Raw genomic sequence first — 20,958 nt, forward strand, 5'->3', positions numbered from 1 at the left:
CAAATCTGGCATTTCATTTCAACGGCCTAGATTGAAGATGCGACGAACGGCTTAGATCGATCGCATTTGAATTCAACGGTAGAGATCGGATGGGTCTTTCTATAAAAGGCGGATTCTGAGCTTTTCTTAAGCTTTCTACCCTTGCGAAAACAGACAATACACTTTGCTCTCTAGCCATTTGCGATTTCGGCGTTTTCTAAGCAATTCCGACGAGAAACTTGAACTTTCGACGAGAAATACCAACATCCGACGACCTTACACCATTTCCGGCTAGGAAAACTTTCAAACTCGTAAGTTTCAGAACCTTTTAGGATTTTTAACTTCTGAAAAATGGCTTCTGAGGGGAGTTCTGGTTCGGGGAAGGGGTTAGAACTAGTGAGGATGGACAAGCCCATTGTGGCGACCTCTTCAGAAATAGCCGAGGCAATAATAGTGGTGAAAAATATATGGAAGTGACCGGATAGCCCAGCAGACACTTCTGTGCACTGGGGGGGCGTCAGACTACTCATCTAAACTAAGAGAGGTCGACCTGGAGAGACTTATGGTAGAATATAGGATCCCAGATAGCATAGATCCGATCCTTCCTGAACCCGAAGAGAGAGCCTGCTACCCTAGGCCGGGTTGTGTGGCCATTAGTGAGGCGATCCTTAGGGCCGGACTTAGGCTACCAATTCACCCATTCTTTAGGATGGTGCTTAGATCCTATGTGCTAGCCCGACGCAACTCATTCCGAACTCCTGGAGCCAAATGGTGGGCTCCTGGATGTTGTGGAAAGAGGCGTCATTAGGGGTGGAGATTCCCCTCTCCGTCTTCCAGACCCTTTACATACCTAAGGTAATTACCGGGGGGGGGGGATAAGACCCAGGGGTGGTACTACTTTACTTCAAGGGGTTCCCACACTTCATTTGTGCTCGATCTGCCAAGCTCCATCAAAGAATGGAAGAACTCATGGTGCTGGGCCGCTGGGCGATGGGACACGATAGAGGGGGACCCCCTGGCATCTCTTATGGTCCCGACGAAGTACTCAACACTTAGTGAGTATAGTAGCTGCTTTTCTTTATATTTTTCTTCGGTTCGAACCGTGCCTAATATTTGCATTTTTTTTGTAGGTGCTCTTCCTCGGTGCGAGCTGTCATCTGAAGACTTCGAAACCATCTGCATCATCTATCAGCTGCCTCAAAAGAAAATGTCATACCATAGGCTGATCCGAGGTGGAGTGCCAAGTGGCTACTATGACTCGGCGAGTTGATCACGCCAATGAGCACCACAATCTCGCCACCGAGGCACTAGAGGCCTCAAAGAAAGAAAAGGCAGAACTGAGGTAGAAGGCAAAGGCTCAGCCTGAGAAGATTGCCTTGAAGGAGGAGTTGAAGTCTAAAGGGAAGGTGGCAGTTTAGAACTTCATCGACCATTTCGAAAACCATCCCCTGTATGACGACTTCGCCAATTTTTGGGCCTCTTGGAGTGCCCAAGGCTTATTGGGTCGACTGAAAGAGGTCCACCCCACTCTGGACATCTCCTCATTGGAGGCAGAGTTCGGGGGACCAACTGGAGGTCGGGTTAATAGGCTTGCTGAGGAAGCTCCGGAGGCCCCGGAGGCGGCCGATGCAGAAGTCCCTCCACTAGAATAGGGCCATCTTTTGTAATGACTTCGGCCTTCTTGTACTTCAATTCTCATTAAATGAAATGAAATTTCTTGCTAAGTATTTGTGCTTCTGCTTTCTTACCTTTTGGATCTATTTATACTTGTATGAATGACAAACATCAGACTAAGCGTCTCGTAACAATAACCAGTAAATAATTAAGGATCGGACCACTCAAGTTAATATAAGTTGAATCACTTAAGCGAACATGAAGTGACTCTTAACGTTAATTAGTTAACAATTTGAAATCGGACCACTTAAGTTAATATGAAGCGGACCACTTAAGCAAACATGAAGAGCCTCTTAACGTTAATCAGTTAATAATTGAAGATCGGATCACTTAAGTAAACATATTGAAAGACTGACGAAACTATTTACTAATCGATGTGGCACAGAACCGAAGTTTCATCACTTAGTAAGCTAGGGAATTTACAACTGAGATCATATCAGAACAATCGATTCATTAGACAATATTGAGATCAGATCGGAACAAAGGCTCATCATTGATAGTACTTCCTCAAGTGTTCGATGTTCCACTGATGAGGCAGTGCCTTTCCTGCCATGTCTTCAATTTTGAAAGTACCAGGTCGGGATTTTCTGCGGGTGCGGTAAGGGCCATCCCAGTTTGGTCCAAACACTCCTGACCCGGTCGGTTTTGAAGATTGGAAGACCCTTCTGAGGATGAGGTCGCCCAGGCAAAGAGTTCTATTTTTGACCTTATAGTTATAATAGCGGGTCATCTTTCGATGATAATTTGCCAAGTTCACTTGGGAGACACCCCTCCTTTCCTCAAGGAGGTGCAATTCGAGCCTCTTCATTGCTGATTTCATTGAAGTGTATCCGTCGGAGTGATGGGATCCCGACCTCGACCGGACTCATGGCCTCGGCTCCGTAGGTCATGGAAAATGGTGTTTCACCTGTTGTAGTTCAGCTAGAAGTTCTGATAGCCCAGAGGACGTGGGAGAGTTCTTCAACCCAGGCCCCCTTGAGGTGTTAAGCTTCCTTTTCAGGGTGTGCTTGATAGTTTTGTTCACTGCTTCAACTTGCCCATTTGCTTGGGGATGATGAGGTGTTGAGAAGTCCTTCTTTATGCCTAGTTCGTCGCATAAGTCTCGCATCTTCCCGTTGTCGAACTGCCTTCCATTGTCAGGCACTAAGGAGTGGGGAATGCCGAACCTACAAATGATGTTCTTCCAGACGTATTTGGTTGTATTCACCTCGGTGATCTTGGCAAGGGGTTCTGCCTTGGCAAAAATGGTGAAAGTTGCACTTCTTCTTCCTTTTGGGAGTGGACCAATGAAGTCAATGCCCCACTTGATGAATGGCTAAGGGCTGGTTACTACGGAGAGGCTCTGAGTAGGCTATCTTTGTATGTTCAAGAAGTTCTGGCACTTGTCACATTTCTGGACAAACTGGTAAGCATCCATTTTCAGGGTCGGCTAGAAGTAGCCTTGACGGAGAACCTTGTGTGCCAGAGCCGTTTCTCTGGAGTGATTTTCGCAGATTTCCTCATGGATTTCCTTGAGTATGTATGTGGCCTTTTCGCCTCCCACGCATCGAAGAAGTGGCGAGGTGAAGCCTCTCTTGTAAAGAGTATCTTCTTGCAGGATGAAGTGTGCAGCCCTTCTTCTTAACTTTCTCGCCTCGCTTCTAGAAGCAGGCAGTGTTTGATTCTTCAGGTAGGCGAGGATAGGCTGCATCCACAATGGGGTGCCTTCTATCCATAGTATCTCTTCACCTCCGAAGGTGGAGGGCTTTGATAAGTGCTCAATAAGGACGACCTTTAGTAGCTCTAAATCCTTGCTGCTGGCCAATTTTGAATGGGCGTCTGCATGTACATTCTCTAGACAGGGGCTTGAGTCAGTTCGAACCTTTCAAAATGAGGAACTAAGTCCAGAACCAACTTCAAGTGTGCAATCATGCTACCATCTTTGGCTGTAAAGTTTCCATTAACTTGGTTCACTATAAGTTGAGAGTCACTGCTCGCTAGGAGCCTTCTGACTCGTATCTCCTTAGCAAGTCTAAGACCTGCCAGAAGGGCCTCGTATTCAGCAGCGTTGTTCGAGGCTTTGAAGTCGAACCTTACTGCACAATTTAGCTTGTGGTCTTCCGGGCCTTCCAATACGATCCCTGCCCTGAGCCAGTCTCTCCTGAGAACCCATCTACGAACAGTTTCTATGTGGGGGGCTCGACTGATTCCATTATCGTCTCTATTTCTGGGATTTTGGCAAACTCAACCATAAAATCAGCAAGGGCCTGGCCCTTGATGGTGTGTCAAGGTCGGAACGTTAGATTGAACTCACTGAGCTCGATTGCCCATTTTAGCACGCGTCCTGATGCGTCTATTTTCTGCATCACCTGCTTCAGCAAGAAGTTGGTGAGAACTAGAATTGAGTGGGCCTAGAAGTACGGCCTCAGTTTTCTTGAGGCTATGATAAAGGCGAGTGCCAGTTTCTCCATGTCTGGGTAGCGTGTTTCAGTTGGGAGAAGTGCTTTGCTGACGTTGTACACTGGCAACTGGTGCTCACTTTCTTCTCTGATTAGGGCGGCGCTGACCGCCACGTCCGAAACTGCTAAGTACAGCAGTACTGACTCATCCGGTTGAGATTTTGACAAGAGAGGCGCCTCTCCAAGGTGCTTTTTCAGCGCCTGAAAGGCTTCCTCACATTTCGAAGTCCATTGGAATTTCTTTCCTTGTTTCATCACATTGAAGAAAAGCAAGCTTTTATCTGTGGCCTTGGAGATGAAGTGGCTGAGTGTGGCTATCCGACTATTGAGGCTTTAGACCTCCTTTGGTTTCTGAGGTGACCTCATCTCTAGTAAGGCCATTATTTTCACTGAATTTGTTTCAATTCCTCGTTGATTGACAATATACCCCAAGAACTAACCCGATGCCACTCCAAAGGTACACTTGAGGGGATTCAATTTCATATTATACTTTCTAAGTATCTGAAAAGTTTGGTCAAGGTGACTTACGTGTTCGGTTGCCTGGAGGCTTTTGACTAACATGTCGTCCACGTAGACCTCCATGATTTTGCCAATGAGTTCGGCAAATATCATGTTGACCAATCTCTGATATGTAGCTCCGGCATTCTTCAATCTAAAGGGCATGACTTTGTAGCAATACAACCTCTGTCCGTAATGAACGATGTAGCTTCCTCATCAGGTCGGAACATGGGTATCTGGTTATACCTTGAGTATGTATCCATGAAACTTAGTAGTTCATGTCTAGCAGTAGAATCCACAAGTTGATTTATTCTTGGAAGTGGGAAGCTGTCTTTAGGGCACGCCTTATTTAAGTTTGTGAAATCTACGCATACCCTCCATTTTTCGCTGGGCTTTTTCACCAAAATCGGGTTGGATATCCACTTCGGGTAGACGGCCTCCCTTATGAAACCACTGCGGCTAAGTTTTTTCACTTCATCCTTCAGTGCCTCGTACCTTTCCGGATTGAGGGCATGCCTCTTCTGTCTATGGAGGACACAGGAGGGGTTGATGTTAAGGTGATAGCAACTGATCCTAAAATTTATTCCCACCATATCTTCATGCTTCCATGCAAAGACATCCAAGTTCCTTTTTATGAACCTTATCACCTCTACTTTTGCTTCAGGAGACAATGACTTTTCTATACGCAAGACCTGACTGGGGTTTTCTGGGTTGGCGGGAAAAGTCTCCAATTCTTCCATTGGGGTCACATTTGGTTTAGAGTCAATTATTCGGGGATCTAACTCATCAAGAGGGTGCCCTTGTTCAGGGGCCTCTTCTATGTCGACGTCTTCTTCTTGTTCAAAGGTATGCCCTTGTTCAGGGGCGTCGAGTATTTCCACGTCCGTACTGATTTCAGCGGGAACCTCAGTTAGGATTACATTAACAATTCGGGACTTGGACTTTCGCAGCGAGTTTAAGTAGCATGCCCTGGAGCCCATCTAATCGCCTCGAATCGTAGAAATCCCATGTTCAGTTGAAAATTTCATGCACAAGTAGTGGATGGACGTGACACCCTAAAGATTTTTCAAAGCGGGTCTGCCCAATATCCATGATAAGTCGATCTGTGATCTACCACCAAAAATTCCATGAAGTGTTGGGCCACTAGGGGTGCCGAACCCATCTCGACGGGCAGAGTGATCCGCCCTCGTGGGATGATGCTATCCCCAGTGAATCCGAATAGTGGGTCGATCATGGGGATCAACCCATGTTCGATTTGCATTTTATCAAAAGTGGAGCCGAACAATATGTTCACAAAATTGCCATTGTCGACGAGCATGCATTTCAGTCCGTTTTTAGCCACTACGACTCTTACAACCAATGCATCATAATGGGGGTGGTGAACCCCCTTTGCGTCTTCCTGGGAGAATGTGATTGGGGCCATCCTATCGGCTGCTTGCGACTCGTTGACAATGTAAGTGATCATTGGCAGGTCCTTTGCTTCACTTATGTAATTCCTTTGGGCATTCCTAATGTTGCCACCGACGTGGGGTCCCCCAATGATGGTATCGATTTCCCTGATGACCTGGCTCCCAGAAAATTGGGTCTGGTTTCTCTGTCTAGATTGACCTCGGCCCCTTGATTCTCTTCTCTAAGGTGATTGCTCTCTATGCCCTCTCTCTCCCCTGCTCGGGGAGGCAGATCTGCGAAGATATTCGTTCCTGCTAGAAGGGTGTGGGTTGCTTCGATCAGGGTGTCGATTGGCGTCTCGACACTCACTAGTGTCATGCCCATACAGTTAATGGAACGTACAAAACCTTGCCCCCTCCAAGGATTTGTTTGACCTTTTCTTCTTCTTCTTCTTCTTTTTCTTCTTATTATTATTATTATTATTATCAGCTCTTCCGGATTGTCCCGCTTTGGCAGGAGCATTCTCATATGCCAACACCGGCACTGCATTCAATGTGGCCGAAGCCAGTGCCTGTCCGGAGATGGGAGCTATTGTATGACCTGCTTGAGTCCATTACTGAGTAACAAGGTGTGCTGCGGGTCCTCGACCTACTTGCCTCTGAGGTGGAGGGAGTCCCTCACTCTCATCATTTCTTCACTTACAATTTTCACTCTCATCATTTCCATCAGTTCGTCATAGGTGGAGAGAATCTTTGTTGCGCACGTCCCTCTAGAACAAAGTGTTCATGTTGAGCCCGCCTTTCAGGGCTGAAAGGGCTTCTCTGTCAATAACCTATTTACAGTAGGTGATTTCGTCTGTAAACCTGGCGAGATAGCTTTTCAGCGTCTCCCCAAGGGCCTACCTCATATCTTGCAGGCGTTGCAGTGGTGCCTCTCCTTCTCTGCGTGAGAGATATTGGTTCAAGAATGCTTTCTTCAAATCTGGCCAACTTCTAATGCTTAAGGGAGGAAGCCTGCTATACCACACTTCGACAGCTCCGCCTAGTGTTAAATGGAAGGCTCTGCATTTCAAGGTGAGTGAGGCTCCCCTTAGACTCATCTGTGTCATGTACTTGGTGAGGTGCTTCTCCAAGTTCCCCTTTCTTTCATACTTGGGGATTTTAGGGAGCATGAAATTTGCTGGCATTAGGAAGCTTCGAATCTCCTTTGAGAAAGGGAGGTTATCATCATCATCGTCAATCTCATAAGATCGACAGGGCCCATCTGACCCTTCATCATCTTAAATGTTCTGGGGAGGTGGAGGTGCTTCTCCTCGACTCCCCCAATCTACTAGGTTCCTCCTATCTCTCCTATTTCTAGGAAGAGGGGGAGCATGTTCTTGTTTGTGATCTGGACGAACTGATCCTCTTACTGGGCGAAACCTATTGCTAGGACCCTCCTCTATCCGGTTGAAGACGCTTACCGACCTCTGTTCCTCATGTTCTTGAGGGAAATTGTCTCCCAAGTGTGGTTCTGATGGCTGGTTCCCTTGCACATAAGATGTGGCTTCGGCGTCCATCTCTCTTTCGAATGGGCGTTCTGTGTGCCGGCTCATATGGCCTCGGGAGCGAGATACTGGGGCTTCCTGCACCGGATAAGATCCTTGGGGCATTTGATAGCCCTGATGACTCTGGGCTTGCATGAGAAGTTCATGCATCGCCAAATTCTGAGCTGCGATATCTCTCATGCCCGCCGCTATTTGAGCCATACCTTCAGTGAGCATGGCCGTTCTTGCGCCTCAGCGACGCCGATGATAGGGTCTCTGGTGAGTGACATTGTTATGGAGCACCTCTTCTTTAGAGGCCTCTCTCATGAGGTTGTCGTCTTCATGACTATAACTCATCATATCTCCTTTTTCAAGGGTGGTGAGAATTTGGATTATAACTCGACTTTGTTCTTTTTCAAGAACTTACCCTTTTCAGGGTTAGTCGCAAGTTTTTCGGTGATTTCTCTGGTGGAGAATGCAGAACTTTTAATGGGAAGTGTTTCCTACAGACGTCGTCAATCTGTTGACCTCGAAAATTGGACCTTCCACGTGCCAACCGATAGCTACTCCACGTATTCCTCCCTGCGCACAATCAACGCACGTTCAGACACACACGGCCAGGACCAGCGGGGGTGGTGGCGGCCGTATACACTCAGACGGTCAAATCAGGTTTAGGTGGTCGGAACAGTACCCAGGGGTTGTGCAAAATAATAATAAGGGGAGGAGAAAATATATAAATTTGCTATGGAGTGCTATGTAATAAGAGTTTCATTACTTTTGTCTCTTACCACATCTTGGGTATTTATAGGTGGGATGAACCGTTGGATGTGGGACACGTGTATGAATTTGACGGTATGAGGCGTCCGCTCATAGGCGTCAATTAGCCGCGTCTGTAAAGTGGGCGGGCAGTTTGTTTCTCCTGAGTTGAGTTGACATAAGGTTGATAAGTCACATCAACTAGTCTCATGGAGATATCAAATCAATTTAAACCTTAGATGCACAAAGGATCTTGGCAAAAATCTCTTTCTGAAATTGGCGACGGATCTTCTGATAGAGGTGCACTTCGCTCGCCCTCAGGGATGAGGGCGTTTCGATCAGTTTAGGAGGATCGTCTATGTCTCTCAGTGCGCTATCAGGTCGTTGACATTGGTGGGATCACTTCGAAAACACTTTGGATGGGTGTTTATCAGGTCGGAATGTGTGATGACGGGAATTCCGAGGCGGTTCAAATAGGAGCGTAACAGTATGAATAGAAGAATAAGCAAACAATAGACAAATGAAAGCGGCGAAATGGACGGAGACAAAAACGGTGGAAAATGGATAGAGAAAAATCATTAAGAGAGGAGAGTGTTTTTACGTTGAGGAATGGGTTTGTATTGAATGAAGATTGGGTTTTAGGTTTAAGACATTAGTTATGGGTTGGATGGTTTAATTAGTTTTAAAATAGTATTATTCAATTTACTTAGTTTAAGAGGGCATTAGGCCTAATTTTCCCATTAATTAATGATAAAGATATTGGATTTAGGACATGGAAAAAATCATAAATCGGGTACTAAGTATCACCAACTCAATTTTCAGTTCTTAAATTAAAAAAATGTAAAAATCGGGTATTTATTTATTAATTAAATGTAATAAGGTCACAATTATACAATTTATGGTCACAACTTATTTATTGGTCATATATTATCAAAATAATTGATCACGTAATATACCCACGCACAAATAAAAAAATTTATAAGTCTCAATTTATTTTGTGGGCACGGATCAAAAAATTTATAGGCGACAGTTTATTTATTGGTCACAAATTATTTTTTTAGTTATAAATTATCAAATTTTAAGGTCACAATTTAATAGTTAATCACAAATTTTAAGATCACAATTTATCCCACCCCACCCACCCACCCCACTATGCCACAACACCATCGCAACCACCACCAACAACAATAACAAAAAGGACTTCCACTACACAATCGTCACCTGCACCACACCACTATCCACAAATCCATTCCCGCCACAACACCATCACAGGTCTACAACCATCGCCAACAACAACAAAAACGATTACCACCATACCCGACGTATGCACTACACAATCACCCCCCTGCACATCAGATAACCATACCCATAGATCCTCCTCGCCATAACACCACCACAACCACTGCCAACAATGATAACAAAAACCACCACCACAATGTGACCGTCACCTGCACCACACATAGATCTGCCTCAGATACAACACCACCACCAAAAACAACTTCAAAATCACCACCACCATACAATCGTCGCCTACACCACACCACCACACAACCGTCGCCTGTACATGAGATAACCACCCACATATCAAAATACCTAGACTACCACCTCCTTATCAAACATTGAAATCCCATACATGTGTTGACCCACTAGCTTCAACTTGGAATCGTCTATTGGTAATGCTTGAACCAAGCATATCGGAACATGTAGTCACTGTTACCACATCTACGCACAAGCCAAGCAATGCAACAACGCTGGCGAAACCACGAATTGCTGCAATCCGTTTGTAATGGTAAAACCACGAATTCATGCTTAGAGGTGCCGACGCTAGAATTGCACGAAGCGACGGCTATTCACAACGAAGAGCTTTGTTGTGGTCTTCGACGATGGCGATCGTGTGTGATGGGGAGAGAGAGAGAGAGAGAGAGAGAGAGAGAGAGAGAGAGAGGGGGGGGAGAAAAGGGGAGGATGGGAAGAAGAGGAAAGGTATGGCGAGAAAATAATTAGATTTTTAATTAGGTTGATGGAATAGGGTGAGAGTTTATAATTGAAATTTATTAATATTATTATATATATTAAAGTATAAAATTGTTACCCAATTTTTGTATAAATAAGCTTTGAACCTTATTTTTGAATTTCAATATTTAAATACCTGTATAGATGTAATTTTCCCTTAGAAAAATGGTTTGGGTTTGGGTTTCTGTTTTGTATTTGGTCCATTAGGATTGCTTCTTTGGATAATGTTTGGGTTTTGGAAACCTTGTGCTGGATTGGGATATTTTCTTCTAGGCCCAAAAACTTAAAACCTGTCGAATCTAATGTGTTGTTCGCTCCATCTCATAAATTTTTCTTTTTCGTTCGTCTCGAATTATAGGTAATTTTTCTTGTTGAGAGTATAAACTCTTGTTTTATATAAATTAAAATGTAGATTTCAATGGGAAATGCGTCACCCGAGGCATAGTCCAGTAGTGCAAAGGACAGGAGTGAGGTTATCTTACGCTTTGCTGATAGCCGCAGTGTGTGTGTTCGATTCCTGAGACATGGAATTGGGTTCCTTGTAGGCGCAGTGTACAGGCAACTCTTGTTTCCTGACCTGTTGGAGCACATCTCGCGATTTACCTTTCTCACAAAGTTCTAAAAACGGGGTGATGAATACCTCAAGATTGAGATTCAACCTTTTTTTTTCCACAATGAGAAATGCTAAATAAACAGGGGCTGTCAAGGCCCTGTGACAGGGCGCCTATGTGGCCCAAGGCCGCTGTCACAGTAGCATGGCCCTCATAACAGTACTACCACGCGTTGACTTTGATTTTGCCATTTTTGAAAACTCGTCCCCTTCACCTGACAGTTTGTATTTTCTGATATGCAGAGTCCTCAATCCAATCCTCACAGATTTCTGCTACAGAATTGCAAACGAATAAACAACACCGTGAAAAATGTTACTCACCTCTGCTACTTTCATCAGACCTACTGCTACTGTTATTACTTTCCAATCAAGAGAATTTCACAAGCCCATTAGGATGTTCGCTACGAAATTGGACTTCAAATCCCAGAAATCTAGTTTTTGTGTTTGTAATTGTAGAGATCGGAGTCAAAATAAGATGATTGACCCGATTAGAATTCCTACCTTTACTAGTGGGGATGGTGTTGAAGGTTTCGAACGAGAAGATTCCGTTCAAGGGTCTGCAAATTTTGGAGCTGGTGGAATTGAAGCTACTCTCAATCAGTTGGTGAGTAAAATTACTATATTTAATTGACATTTTACACCGTTGAATAACTTTGAATGGGATGTTTATGCATTGATCAGTTATCAAATTTAATTGTTCTGAATTCAAACTTATATTTATTGGAAATTGATGGAAGAGAATTAACAATTGTTTCAAAAAACACACACAAAAACTCAATAGTTATTCCTGTGTCAGTACTTTAGTTGGATTGATGTAGAATTGTTGATTTAAGAGCTTAACATCAATTAGATCATAATTTAATCAATTAATAATCATTTCTCTTAAATCATCAATTAGATCATAATTTAATCAATTGGTTATCATTTCCTTCTCTGGTCCACTAACCCTCTGTCTACCTATCATGTGGTAAAATTAAGAAATAATGAAAATAATTAATGATATATCAATCCGAGCTTATTGGTCTTGAAAATCCTGTAGGACAAATAGTTATGGGGACAACAGTAGTAAAATAAAATGTAGAAAAGAAAACTTATTCATCGAGACTTGTCACAACATGATATCATAAGCTAAAATTGCTTTTCATAAATTGTTATGACTTCTTTGGACAACTACTCCGAAAATAAAAACAATTGAATCACTTGTCGAGTGTGATTTACCTGACTGGCATGGTTTGCAAGCTATTGCGTCAAACCGAGGGTTTACCCAATACGTACTCGAAGGGTAGCGGATGCGGGTTTTCCCGTGATAAAAAATAAATAAATAAATAAATAAAATTGAATCACTTGTGTAACAAGAGATTTTCAGAATTTTCCTCTCATGAACAATAACTTAAAAACAAATAATAATACTAGATTCATATTTTTTCACAAATTACGGAAGTTATAAAAGGATTTCAGTGTAATTTTTTCAAGAAAAAGAAGGGATTTATATAGTCCACGAAATATCACTTTCACCAGTAATAAGTTAGTATCAAATATGAAGTAAGTTAGTATAATTTTTGCGACGAATTAAGATTGACCTTCACATTTCTTTGTGCTGCTGAATATTCTGAGAATATCAAAATGGTGAAACTATAGTTACATATAATCTCATATCTCCATTAACTTGCATTTGAGCTTGTTCTCTTTTGCTTTTTCTTCCCATTAAAGTTGTTTCCTTTTGCTAAGCATTAGTTAATATGCAAGTGCATATATATGCATATGCTGCTTTGGTGGTTTTTCACATTTCTCAATAACTTTTAATGCTATGTGTTCATAAATGATTTCAAAATAACCATTTTTTTTTTAAATTGCTCTTTCATTAAGATTTTCACTGGGATATTTTCCTTGGTGCAGAGTAAGTGGGTTGTGTCGGTGTTTTTTATGGCTCTCATTCTCTGGAGGCATGATGCTGAAACAACGTGGGTAGCCGTGGGCGTTGCGCTTAATACTACACTCTCAGTGGCACTGAAATTTATGCTAAACCAAGAAAGGCCGACTTCTACCTTAAGAGCCGACCCTGGAATGCCTTCTTCGCATGCACAGTCCATCTTCTATGCAGTGGCATTTATCAATATGTCAAGTAACTATTTCCAACCATTCTTAATCTTGTTTAACTTTTCACTTATCAAAAGATGTTGGGATATATAAGTTACTTTTAAGAATTAACTTACTTTCAACTTCGGTCACTAAAAGATATTTATTTTAGAGCTTACTTATTTACATAAAAGAAAACTTTAATCTTAGCAAAACATGCTGATAGTTTGTGTGACAACCCGGATCCTGAAGAATTTGAGTGTCACTAAATTTAAATTAAACAAAAATAAAAGGGTTGAAATGACTAAATAGGATTTTTATAAAAATAATTAAGATTTAATATTATTGATAATAAACATAAGAAAATCTTGAAATGAATTCAACATAAATTAAATAAAATCCAACGTAACTTCATGTAAGTTATTTTAAATATCTCACAACGGCATTCATCTTCGCATCGACCGCCTCGAACCATTGATTTTCTGAAAAGGGTAAAACGAATATAATGTGAGATAAAATCTCAATAAGTGAGAGAGTAAATTTTATTCATGTATATGCATGTCATGGAAAATTTCATACTTGCATAGGGAGACAAGAAAATTGGACCTAACTTTGATAGTACCAAATTTTTGTGCGTAGCGCTACTATACTATAGTTTGTCCATACAAATCTTATACATAATACAGACCATAACTTAACATAGCCATGAAATAACATATATAGGATTACTCACTGAATAATGTAATAACACACTTACTTTTCACTGGACAATTCAAAATGATAAAAGAAGTGATTGTTGGAAGAGATATTTGAGCTGCGTGTGAGGTTGTATGATTGTGTACGACTATATTTAATATGAAAATGATAAGAAAAAGAGTAAAGGTGGAAAAAAATTGATAGAAATAGAGAAGGAGAGTGTGTAAATAGTTGGTCAAGAGTAGTCTAGTATTAGATTTATCTCTTATTTGTAGTGTATCTCGAACCATGTGTAGAAAAGTTAAAGGGAATGGCTAGATGTTAGGCCTGATCAATGCATAAATGGTGCATTGTTTTGAAAGTTGTCAAATCTATACCTTTAATCGCGTGGTCAAATTTATTAGCTTGGCTTGAAACTTGGTGAAAATAATGCACATGATCAAATCAATTACCTTTGTTTATGTGGTCAAATCAATTACATTGATTTAAAATATGGTGTGAATAATGCATGTGGTTGAATCAATCATCTTTAATCATGACTAATTGACATATTTACGTATATTTCACACATGATTTCATCGAATTTGCAAATTAACTCTCCACTTAGGTCCTCAAACTATTGGCTAGTAACCAATAAGGTCATTTAACTAGGTCAATAACTAATAAAACCATTAGACTTTAATAACAAAACACTTAAGTCCTAATTTTAAATCTAACAGCTAGTAGTAAAAATTCGGGATGTTACAGTTTGGCAATAATTCATTAATTACATCATTTTTCAGTGTGATAGTTAACAAGAAAACTCAGTAAATTTTTTTGCTTGTTCTGATTATGAAAGTTCTTTAACCTTGTGCATGTATGTTTAACAGTTTTTCGCATTTGTTATCTTACAAAACCTTTGACTTTCTTATATTTTGTTGATATATAATTTTTCTGTTTATTTATGTAAGTAGTTTGTTATATATACCCCTAATCTTCTCAACCGTTTCTAAATTCATGCTACCATTATTGCTCATTATACATCCAAATATTATGCCTCCTCTTGTCGTGGAAGACTAATTGGTTTACATTTGATCATCTTACAGTACATTTGGCTTTAGTTTATAACTTCTCTTTAACTTTGACTATTGCTCATTAATAAGATATAAGCGTATTGGACCTTAAGTAGCAGTAACACTTAATCACATAAAATGGTGAAAAAAACTTCATATAGCAGATTAAATATTAGGAACAAGGCATAGGTTTTGTTAATTCTTCTATATAAGTTAATTTGTTTCTGCTCATCACACCTTCATTCGGTATTTGATGTTTGATGCCTAGTTCCTGTGTTCCGTTGCAGTGGTTGAATGTTACGGGATTAATGCACTTACAGCAGCCCTGGGGGCTCTTGTCTTTGCAATTGGATCTTATTTTGTAAGTACACAGCTGTTAAATTGAATTCAGGGATTCTAACATGCTTGCAGTGTTATATTATTTAGTGATTTGTAATACTTGCTGGTCTATTCAGTCTAAGAACTAAAACAATCTTTATGATTTCCGTAACTAGGAGGTGTTGTCATTTGGTTGGCATGTAGCCAACTTATTAATTATAAGCTTAGTTTGTTATCTTGTATATTTGCTGGGCCATTAAGGATAAGAGACAGATTACCTTCTTGAAAGTGTAATATTCTTCATAAAGAATACTTATTTTCGAGTGTTTCTGCTTGCAGTCATGGCTACGGGTTTCACAACAATTCCATACAATTAGCCAAGTCGCCGTGGGAGCTGTTTTGGGATCGATTTTCTCCATTTTTTGGTACTGGTTGTGGAATGCTTTTGTATTGAAGGCATTTATATCCTACTCGTGGGTCAGAATTCTTATAGTTATGGGTTCCATTGGATATATCATCGGGTTTATTGTTTTTGGTTTCATGCACTCGATTCTACGTGAATAATGATACAATGATATATTTTTATTTTAGTATGTACTGAGTATCAGGGGAATGTCTACTAATGCTCACAATGAAGGTCGATTGGCAAGCTTGATAGTCTATACTCGAAAAATAATCGATAAGTTTTGTGCATGTTCATGATGTTCTTTTGTATTAAGTCCAATTTAGTGTACCAAATATGCCTTTGAAACTAACAAAGGGTGGATGTTACCTTTGAAGAAAGGAAAAATTTCAATATTTAAATAGTCTAACAAGAGAAAGTCACAAATAATTAATTATAGCGTTGCATCTCAACTAAAGTATCAAACAAGTGTTGTTTAAAATTGGTGCAAGTTAATGCATACAAATGAACTTGGTGACGACTTACGATTTACTGAATGTACTTAATAAATACAAAAGAATAGGAGATAGATATTTGCGAAAAAATTAGAAGATGGTCAAGATGAGTTGCACTTTTCTCTTTAAGATAATGCCTTGCACATGTGGCGATAGACTTCAACACTCTCACCTCAAAGTACAACAATCAGGTCCTATAATAGGAGCACTCTTAAATTACGAAGGATAGTGAATTGATTAATGTTTAGAAATCTCCTTATTTGGGGGGTGGGGGTGTAAGGACTCAAAATGTATGCAATATTTATTTTGGACGTAAAATTCAGAAGTATGATAGTGGAGGGGTGAAGTGAATAAATTCTATAAATGAAAAGGCCAATATATGATGTTAGAAAGTTGTGTCTGAAGGGAGTCGAAGGGACAGAACCGCTAGAAATAATATGCCTAAAAACACATATACTAAATAAAATAAAACAAAATAACAAATTTATATTCCTATTTAATTTAGCTAGAAAAATTAATAAAAATCTAAATCAAAGTAAATAATTAATTTTAATAACATATTTCATAGGATTCACACCTTTTATCAATTTTTCTACCATATATTTTATCAACTTTTATTAAAATCTATGAAAAATATCATTTTTAGCTAAATCAAACAGGTGCATATATATAAGGAGAAAATTTCATAAATACAAATATTTAAGAGTACAAATTCGAAATTAATAAACTTGTAAAAATAAAAAAATAAAAAACCAAGTGGTCATAACTGTGACAGATGATAAATTTTGCGACATATGATAATTGATAAGTGTATTTTATACACTTATTTGGTGTCTAAAATAACAGTATTTGATAGTTCTTTTGACAAAAGATATCCTAAATTTTTGTATTTTACGTTTAATAGGTAAAACTCTATGAATGAAAAGGAATTGAAGGAAAAAAAGCAAAAAGTGACGAAAAATGGCAACATCCAAAGTATGCAAACTAAATTGGCTTTTTGATGCAAAGTTTAGAAATCAAATTTCATACTTTGAAAGGTGAAGGACATGAATTGAATCGAAGAATACTTGGGTTGCTAGAATAAAAAAAAACTCAATGACTGAATTTCATTATCTCGAAGGACTAAAGACTTGAAGGATAATATAGACTTAATGGCTTTGAATTAGAGTCCTTTCCACTTACCAATTGGCGGCTGGAAAAAAACAGGTATAACTGGGCCTCACAAGTTTGAGAAAAAGGGCTGCTTCCTGAGATTTTATTTTACACACGTCACATATGCAAGTTGGCTGCCAATAGGAGGAGGAGAATTTGTTTTCAAGTAAAACAAAAAAAAGGTTGAACCCCAACCTTAAGGGTCTCCCACCGTTCTTATCCTGGAGTATCGTAAGGGAGGTAAATCGCAGATTATGCCTCTAAGGATACAGGGTAGAAGGTTACTTGTACACTTGCACTTACCCAAGAGCCAAATCCATATTTCAGGATTCGAACCCTTGACGTGACAGCCTCAAACAAAACTGAATTTCTCTACCCTCCCTTTTTACCACTTGAAGTTGTGTCGTGGGGGCTGTTTTCAAGTAAAACAAGGACTGCCGGCAGGAAGTGCGAGAAAAATTGGAGTTCTTTTTCTAGTCAAATTAGGAGGCTGCACTAATAATATATACACATTAAAACTGGGCAGCAGCTTTGGAGGAAGAAATAAAATTAATTATAGATATACACGCAAAAGAGACGGCTGCTGGGGGAAAGAAAAGAAAGAACATTGGCCGCCTGGAATTGATATTTATATCAAACGCGAGCAGAAGTCAAGAGAAAGCGTGGAATTAATCACCTCCCATAAATTTTTGGTGATATCTTCCAAGTTTTATTTGTTTAATTTCAACGTTACATGAAGCTAATTCCTTTCACGTATTGAATGAGATGGACCCTATTGTTTATTTATTTTTAATTCAAGACAAGTAACTTAGTTTAATTCTTATAATTCTTAATTAATTTTGCATATTCATTGTGTTATTTAATTGATTGGCCACCAATTGAATAATTAGTTTTTTGTTGTAGTGTTGAGAGACTCACAATAAATTTAGAACGCGGCAAAATTAACATATGTAGATAGAATTATGAATAATCTTTATCATATATGCAATCACATAGGTAACCTATAATTTAATGCATTTTCATCGAATGAATTCGAACTAGGAATAAAATTGGGTTGTGATTAGAATAGACTTAATTTCTCTTAAAAAAGAAAATTAAATACATTTGTATTATCGATTGTCACGAAAGCATGAATTGACTATATTACGAATCAAGAATTAAAATAAATGATAATAGGGGGATTCAAAATCCAATACAATTATTCACATATTTGATAAAACAATTTTTATTGCTTCCTTAGTTTAGAATTAGTTTGAATAACAACAGAATCACATCTTTTGTGTCACGAACATCATATTTAATAGTAACTAGTAAATTAAAATTAAACATTATTCTTCATAGGACGATAACTCATAACTCACTTCATTATTACTTGTCAACGATTTCGTACGCCTATGCGTTTCACAAAAACAATAATCACATGTCACACAATTCATTGGTCATAGTCGCGTACTAAGTCACAAATTACACAAGTTCACATTCACGTATTATACAATTTATGGATTACAATCATATATTAAATCACAAATTACACAATTAATAGATTACATATCATACAATTAAGGAGTTATATTCACTAATCTTCTCACCCCACCCCACCTCACCTCATCCGCCACTTCTAAATGCAGATCCAGCCAATCCAGTTAGGCCGTTTAAAATATCCAAAACAGCGATGCTTATATCAATTTTGTCACAATCAAATTTTATTCTATCATGATCCCAAACCCGCAATCAAAATCTACCACATCACTAGTTAAGGTTCAAAGATGGAGACTATTTTGCAATAAAATCCAAAATTTTCTGGTGTCTAAGGCCGGCGACTTTCTTACATTTTCACCTTCCCAAGGTATCTCTAACCATGCACCAAGTCATCGTAAAACATCAATTTGGTGCAAAAATCCACCTCAATAATATAGTAAAATTCTATATCAGTTTGGTACAAATGAATAGTGCATTGTGATTTTTAGAGTTTTTCATGATATGCTTATATTTATTTTAATTTGATTATTATTTTTAATTAGTATTTAATTATTTATTTCAACTTTATTATTTTTTAATCATGGTATTAAGTGTACTGCTTCATTTATTTATTAATAAATGTAAAATTTTTGTTAATTAAATATAATTTTTGAAATAAAATTATTTGTTAAGAATTTAAAATTGGAAAATAAAGGAAAAATGTTCATTTGGTATAATAATGAGTATAAAGTAGGCCTGAACGTAAAAATCAAATAAATCAATCAAACTGAACCGATTCTAGTTGGTTTGACATTGCTAATTGGTTTGGTTTTTTTTTTTTTAAATAAAATTATGATGGGCCGGTTCAACCATAATTTGAAATCTCAGACTTCTGATTAACCGAACAAGCACAACCCACTTACATATTTACCTTTGTTAAAATAAAAATTAAAAGATAAGCCTTAATTTCATAATTATATCTCGATTCTCTCCAATTTATGATGTTGTCAGTAAGTAATAACACTGTAAATTTCATTTCACAAGCTCATTATGTTATACTTAGCCTTTTTTTCTTACTCAAACAGACATGCTACATAATGCATAAAAAGCAACAAAATTCTTAAATTTTATGCTGATCTATCTCTATTAACTTGATTTTATTTTTTAGTCAATAGTTTTTCTAATATAAAATTATTTAATTATATTAGTTCTTATAATTTAAGTGGGCCCAAAACTCGGGCATTTTTTTAAAATTCAATTTAGGCTAAAAGTCCAAACTGATAAACCAAATCAAAGTGGTTCGTTTTAAGAGTTAGAGTGGGTTGACTAATTTGGTTTTGGTTTCGGGTGTTGTTAGACTCGAAATCGATCTGGACCAATCCGTGCCTAAGGCTTAGGTATAAGGGTTGAAAATGACTTTATAAAATTATATGAAATTTATTCCAATTTGATATAAAAATTTCATAAATTTAATGCAAATAGTTGGAAATGGCCTCATATTTTAATAGGAAAGGCTTGACCAATTTAAACGGACAGTGAACAACTTGTGTTCAATATTGAAACAGTCGAGATTATTTGAAGTTGTTCAATATTGAAACAGTCAACAGATTATTTGAAGCATGAATTGGACATGCCAAAGAAAAATAAGGGAAAATTGTAGTCCCGGTCCTTAACCTTTCACTTTTTTACAAACTCTATCCTAAAATTTATTTTGTGCTACCTACAGTCCCAAACTTTCAAAAATATGCATATGGGGTCCAAATGAATGTACCCCTAGTTGACCTAAAATATGTAAAAGTTGGATATTTTGACCATTTTAAGTAGGGGCATTTTCGTCAATCTAATAATAACTTTATATTTTTCAATAAAATTACAGTTATAAAATAAAGAATAACTAAATAAAAAAAAAAAATCAAACTTATGTTCTTCACCCCTACCTCCATGCCTGTCCCAAAACCGAATCCAAAATCAGAAAACTCGCCACCACACCCATTGTCACACCCACACCTACATTTAGGCCTACTTTGAATCACTTAAACATCGACCAACTGCCGCCCAAACCACCGGATATCCATACCATTGAAAGCATTCACTTTCCTTCTTCATAACCCACTTAACCACCAGCCACAACTCCGACGAATTTGGTAGAAATTTAGTCCCAAAACAGGATGACACACCCCAAAAATGGACAGAATCCTCACCTCCACCTACACCCATGCCAAACCCACCTTCCAAGTCGACAAAGCAGCTCAATATGCACCTTTTGATACCTTTGTAACATCAAAACAAAGTAGTAAATCCAAATCTATAGTCAATTTTTCAAACAGCGAACTCAAACCTACCAAATGTCAATTTCAGTGCTGACGGTACTGACCAGTGGGCTTTGGTAGAATCTTAGAATTTCTGTTTTGACATCAGAAAGGCAAA

General features: G+C 38.7%; 1 protein-coding gene across 1 annotated transcript; it reads left to right on the top strand.

Moving 5' to 3' along the window:
- Positions 1 to 11,055: 11,055 nt before the first annotated feature.
- Positions 11,056 to 15,717, top strand: LOC111402014 (lipid phosphate phosphatase epsilon 1, chloroplastic-like). The gene is made up of 4 exons (XM_023030030.1): positions 11,056 to 11,486; positions 12,779 to 13,004; positions 14,994 to 15,067; positions 15,364 to 15,717. The coding sequence occupies exons 1-4, from the start codon at positions 11,193 to 11,195 to the stop codon at positions 15,586 to 15,588; spliced, it is 819 nt and encodes a 272-aa protein (XP_022885798.1). The 5' UTR covers positions 11,056 to 11,192; the 3' UTR covers positions 15,589 to 15,717.
- The last annotated feature ends 5,241 nt before the right edge of the window (positions 15,718 to 20,958 follow it).

The sequence above is a fragment of the Olea europaea genome, chromosome 10 (assembly GCF_002742605.1).
Source record: "Olea europaea var. sylvestris chromosome 10, O_europaea_v1, whole genome shotgun sequence".
NCBI lineage: Eukaryota > Viridiplantae > Streptophyta > Magnoliopsida > Lamiales > Oleaceae > Olea > Olea europaea.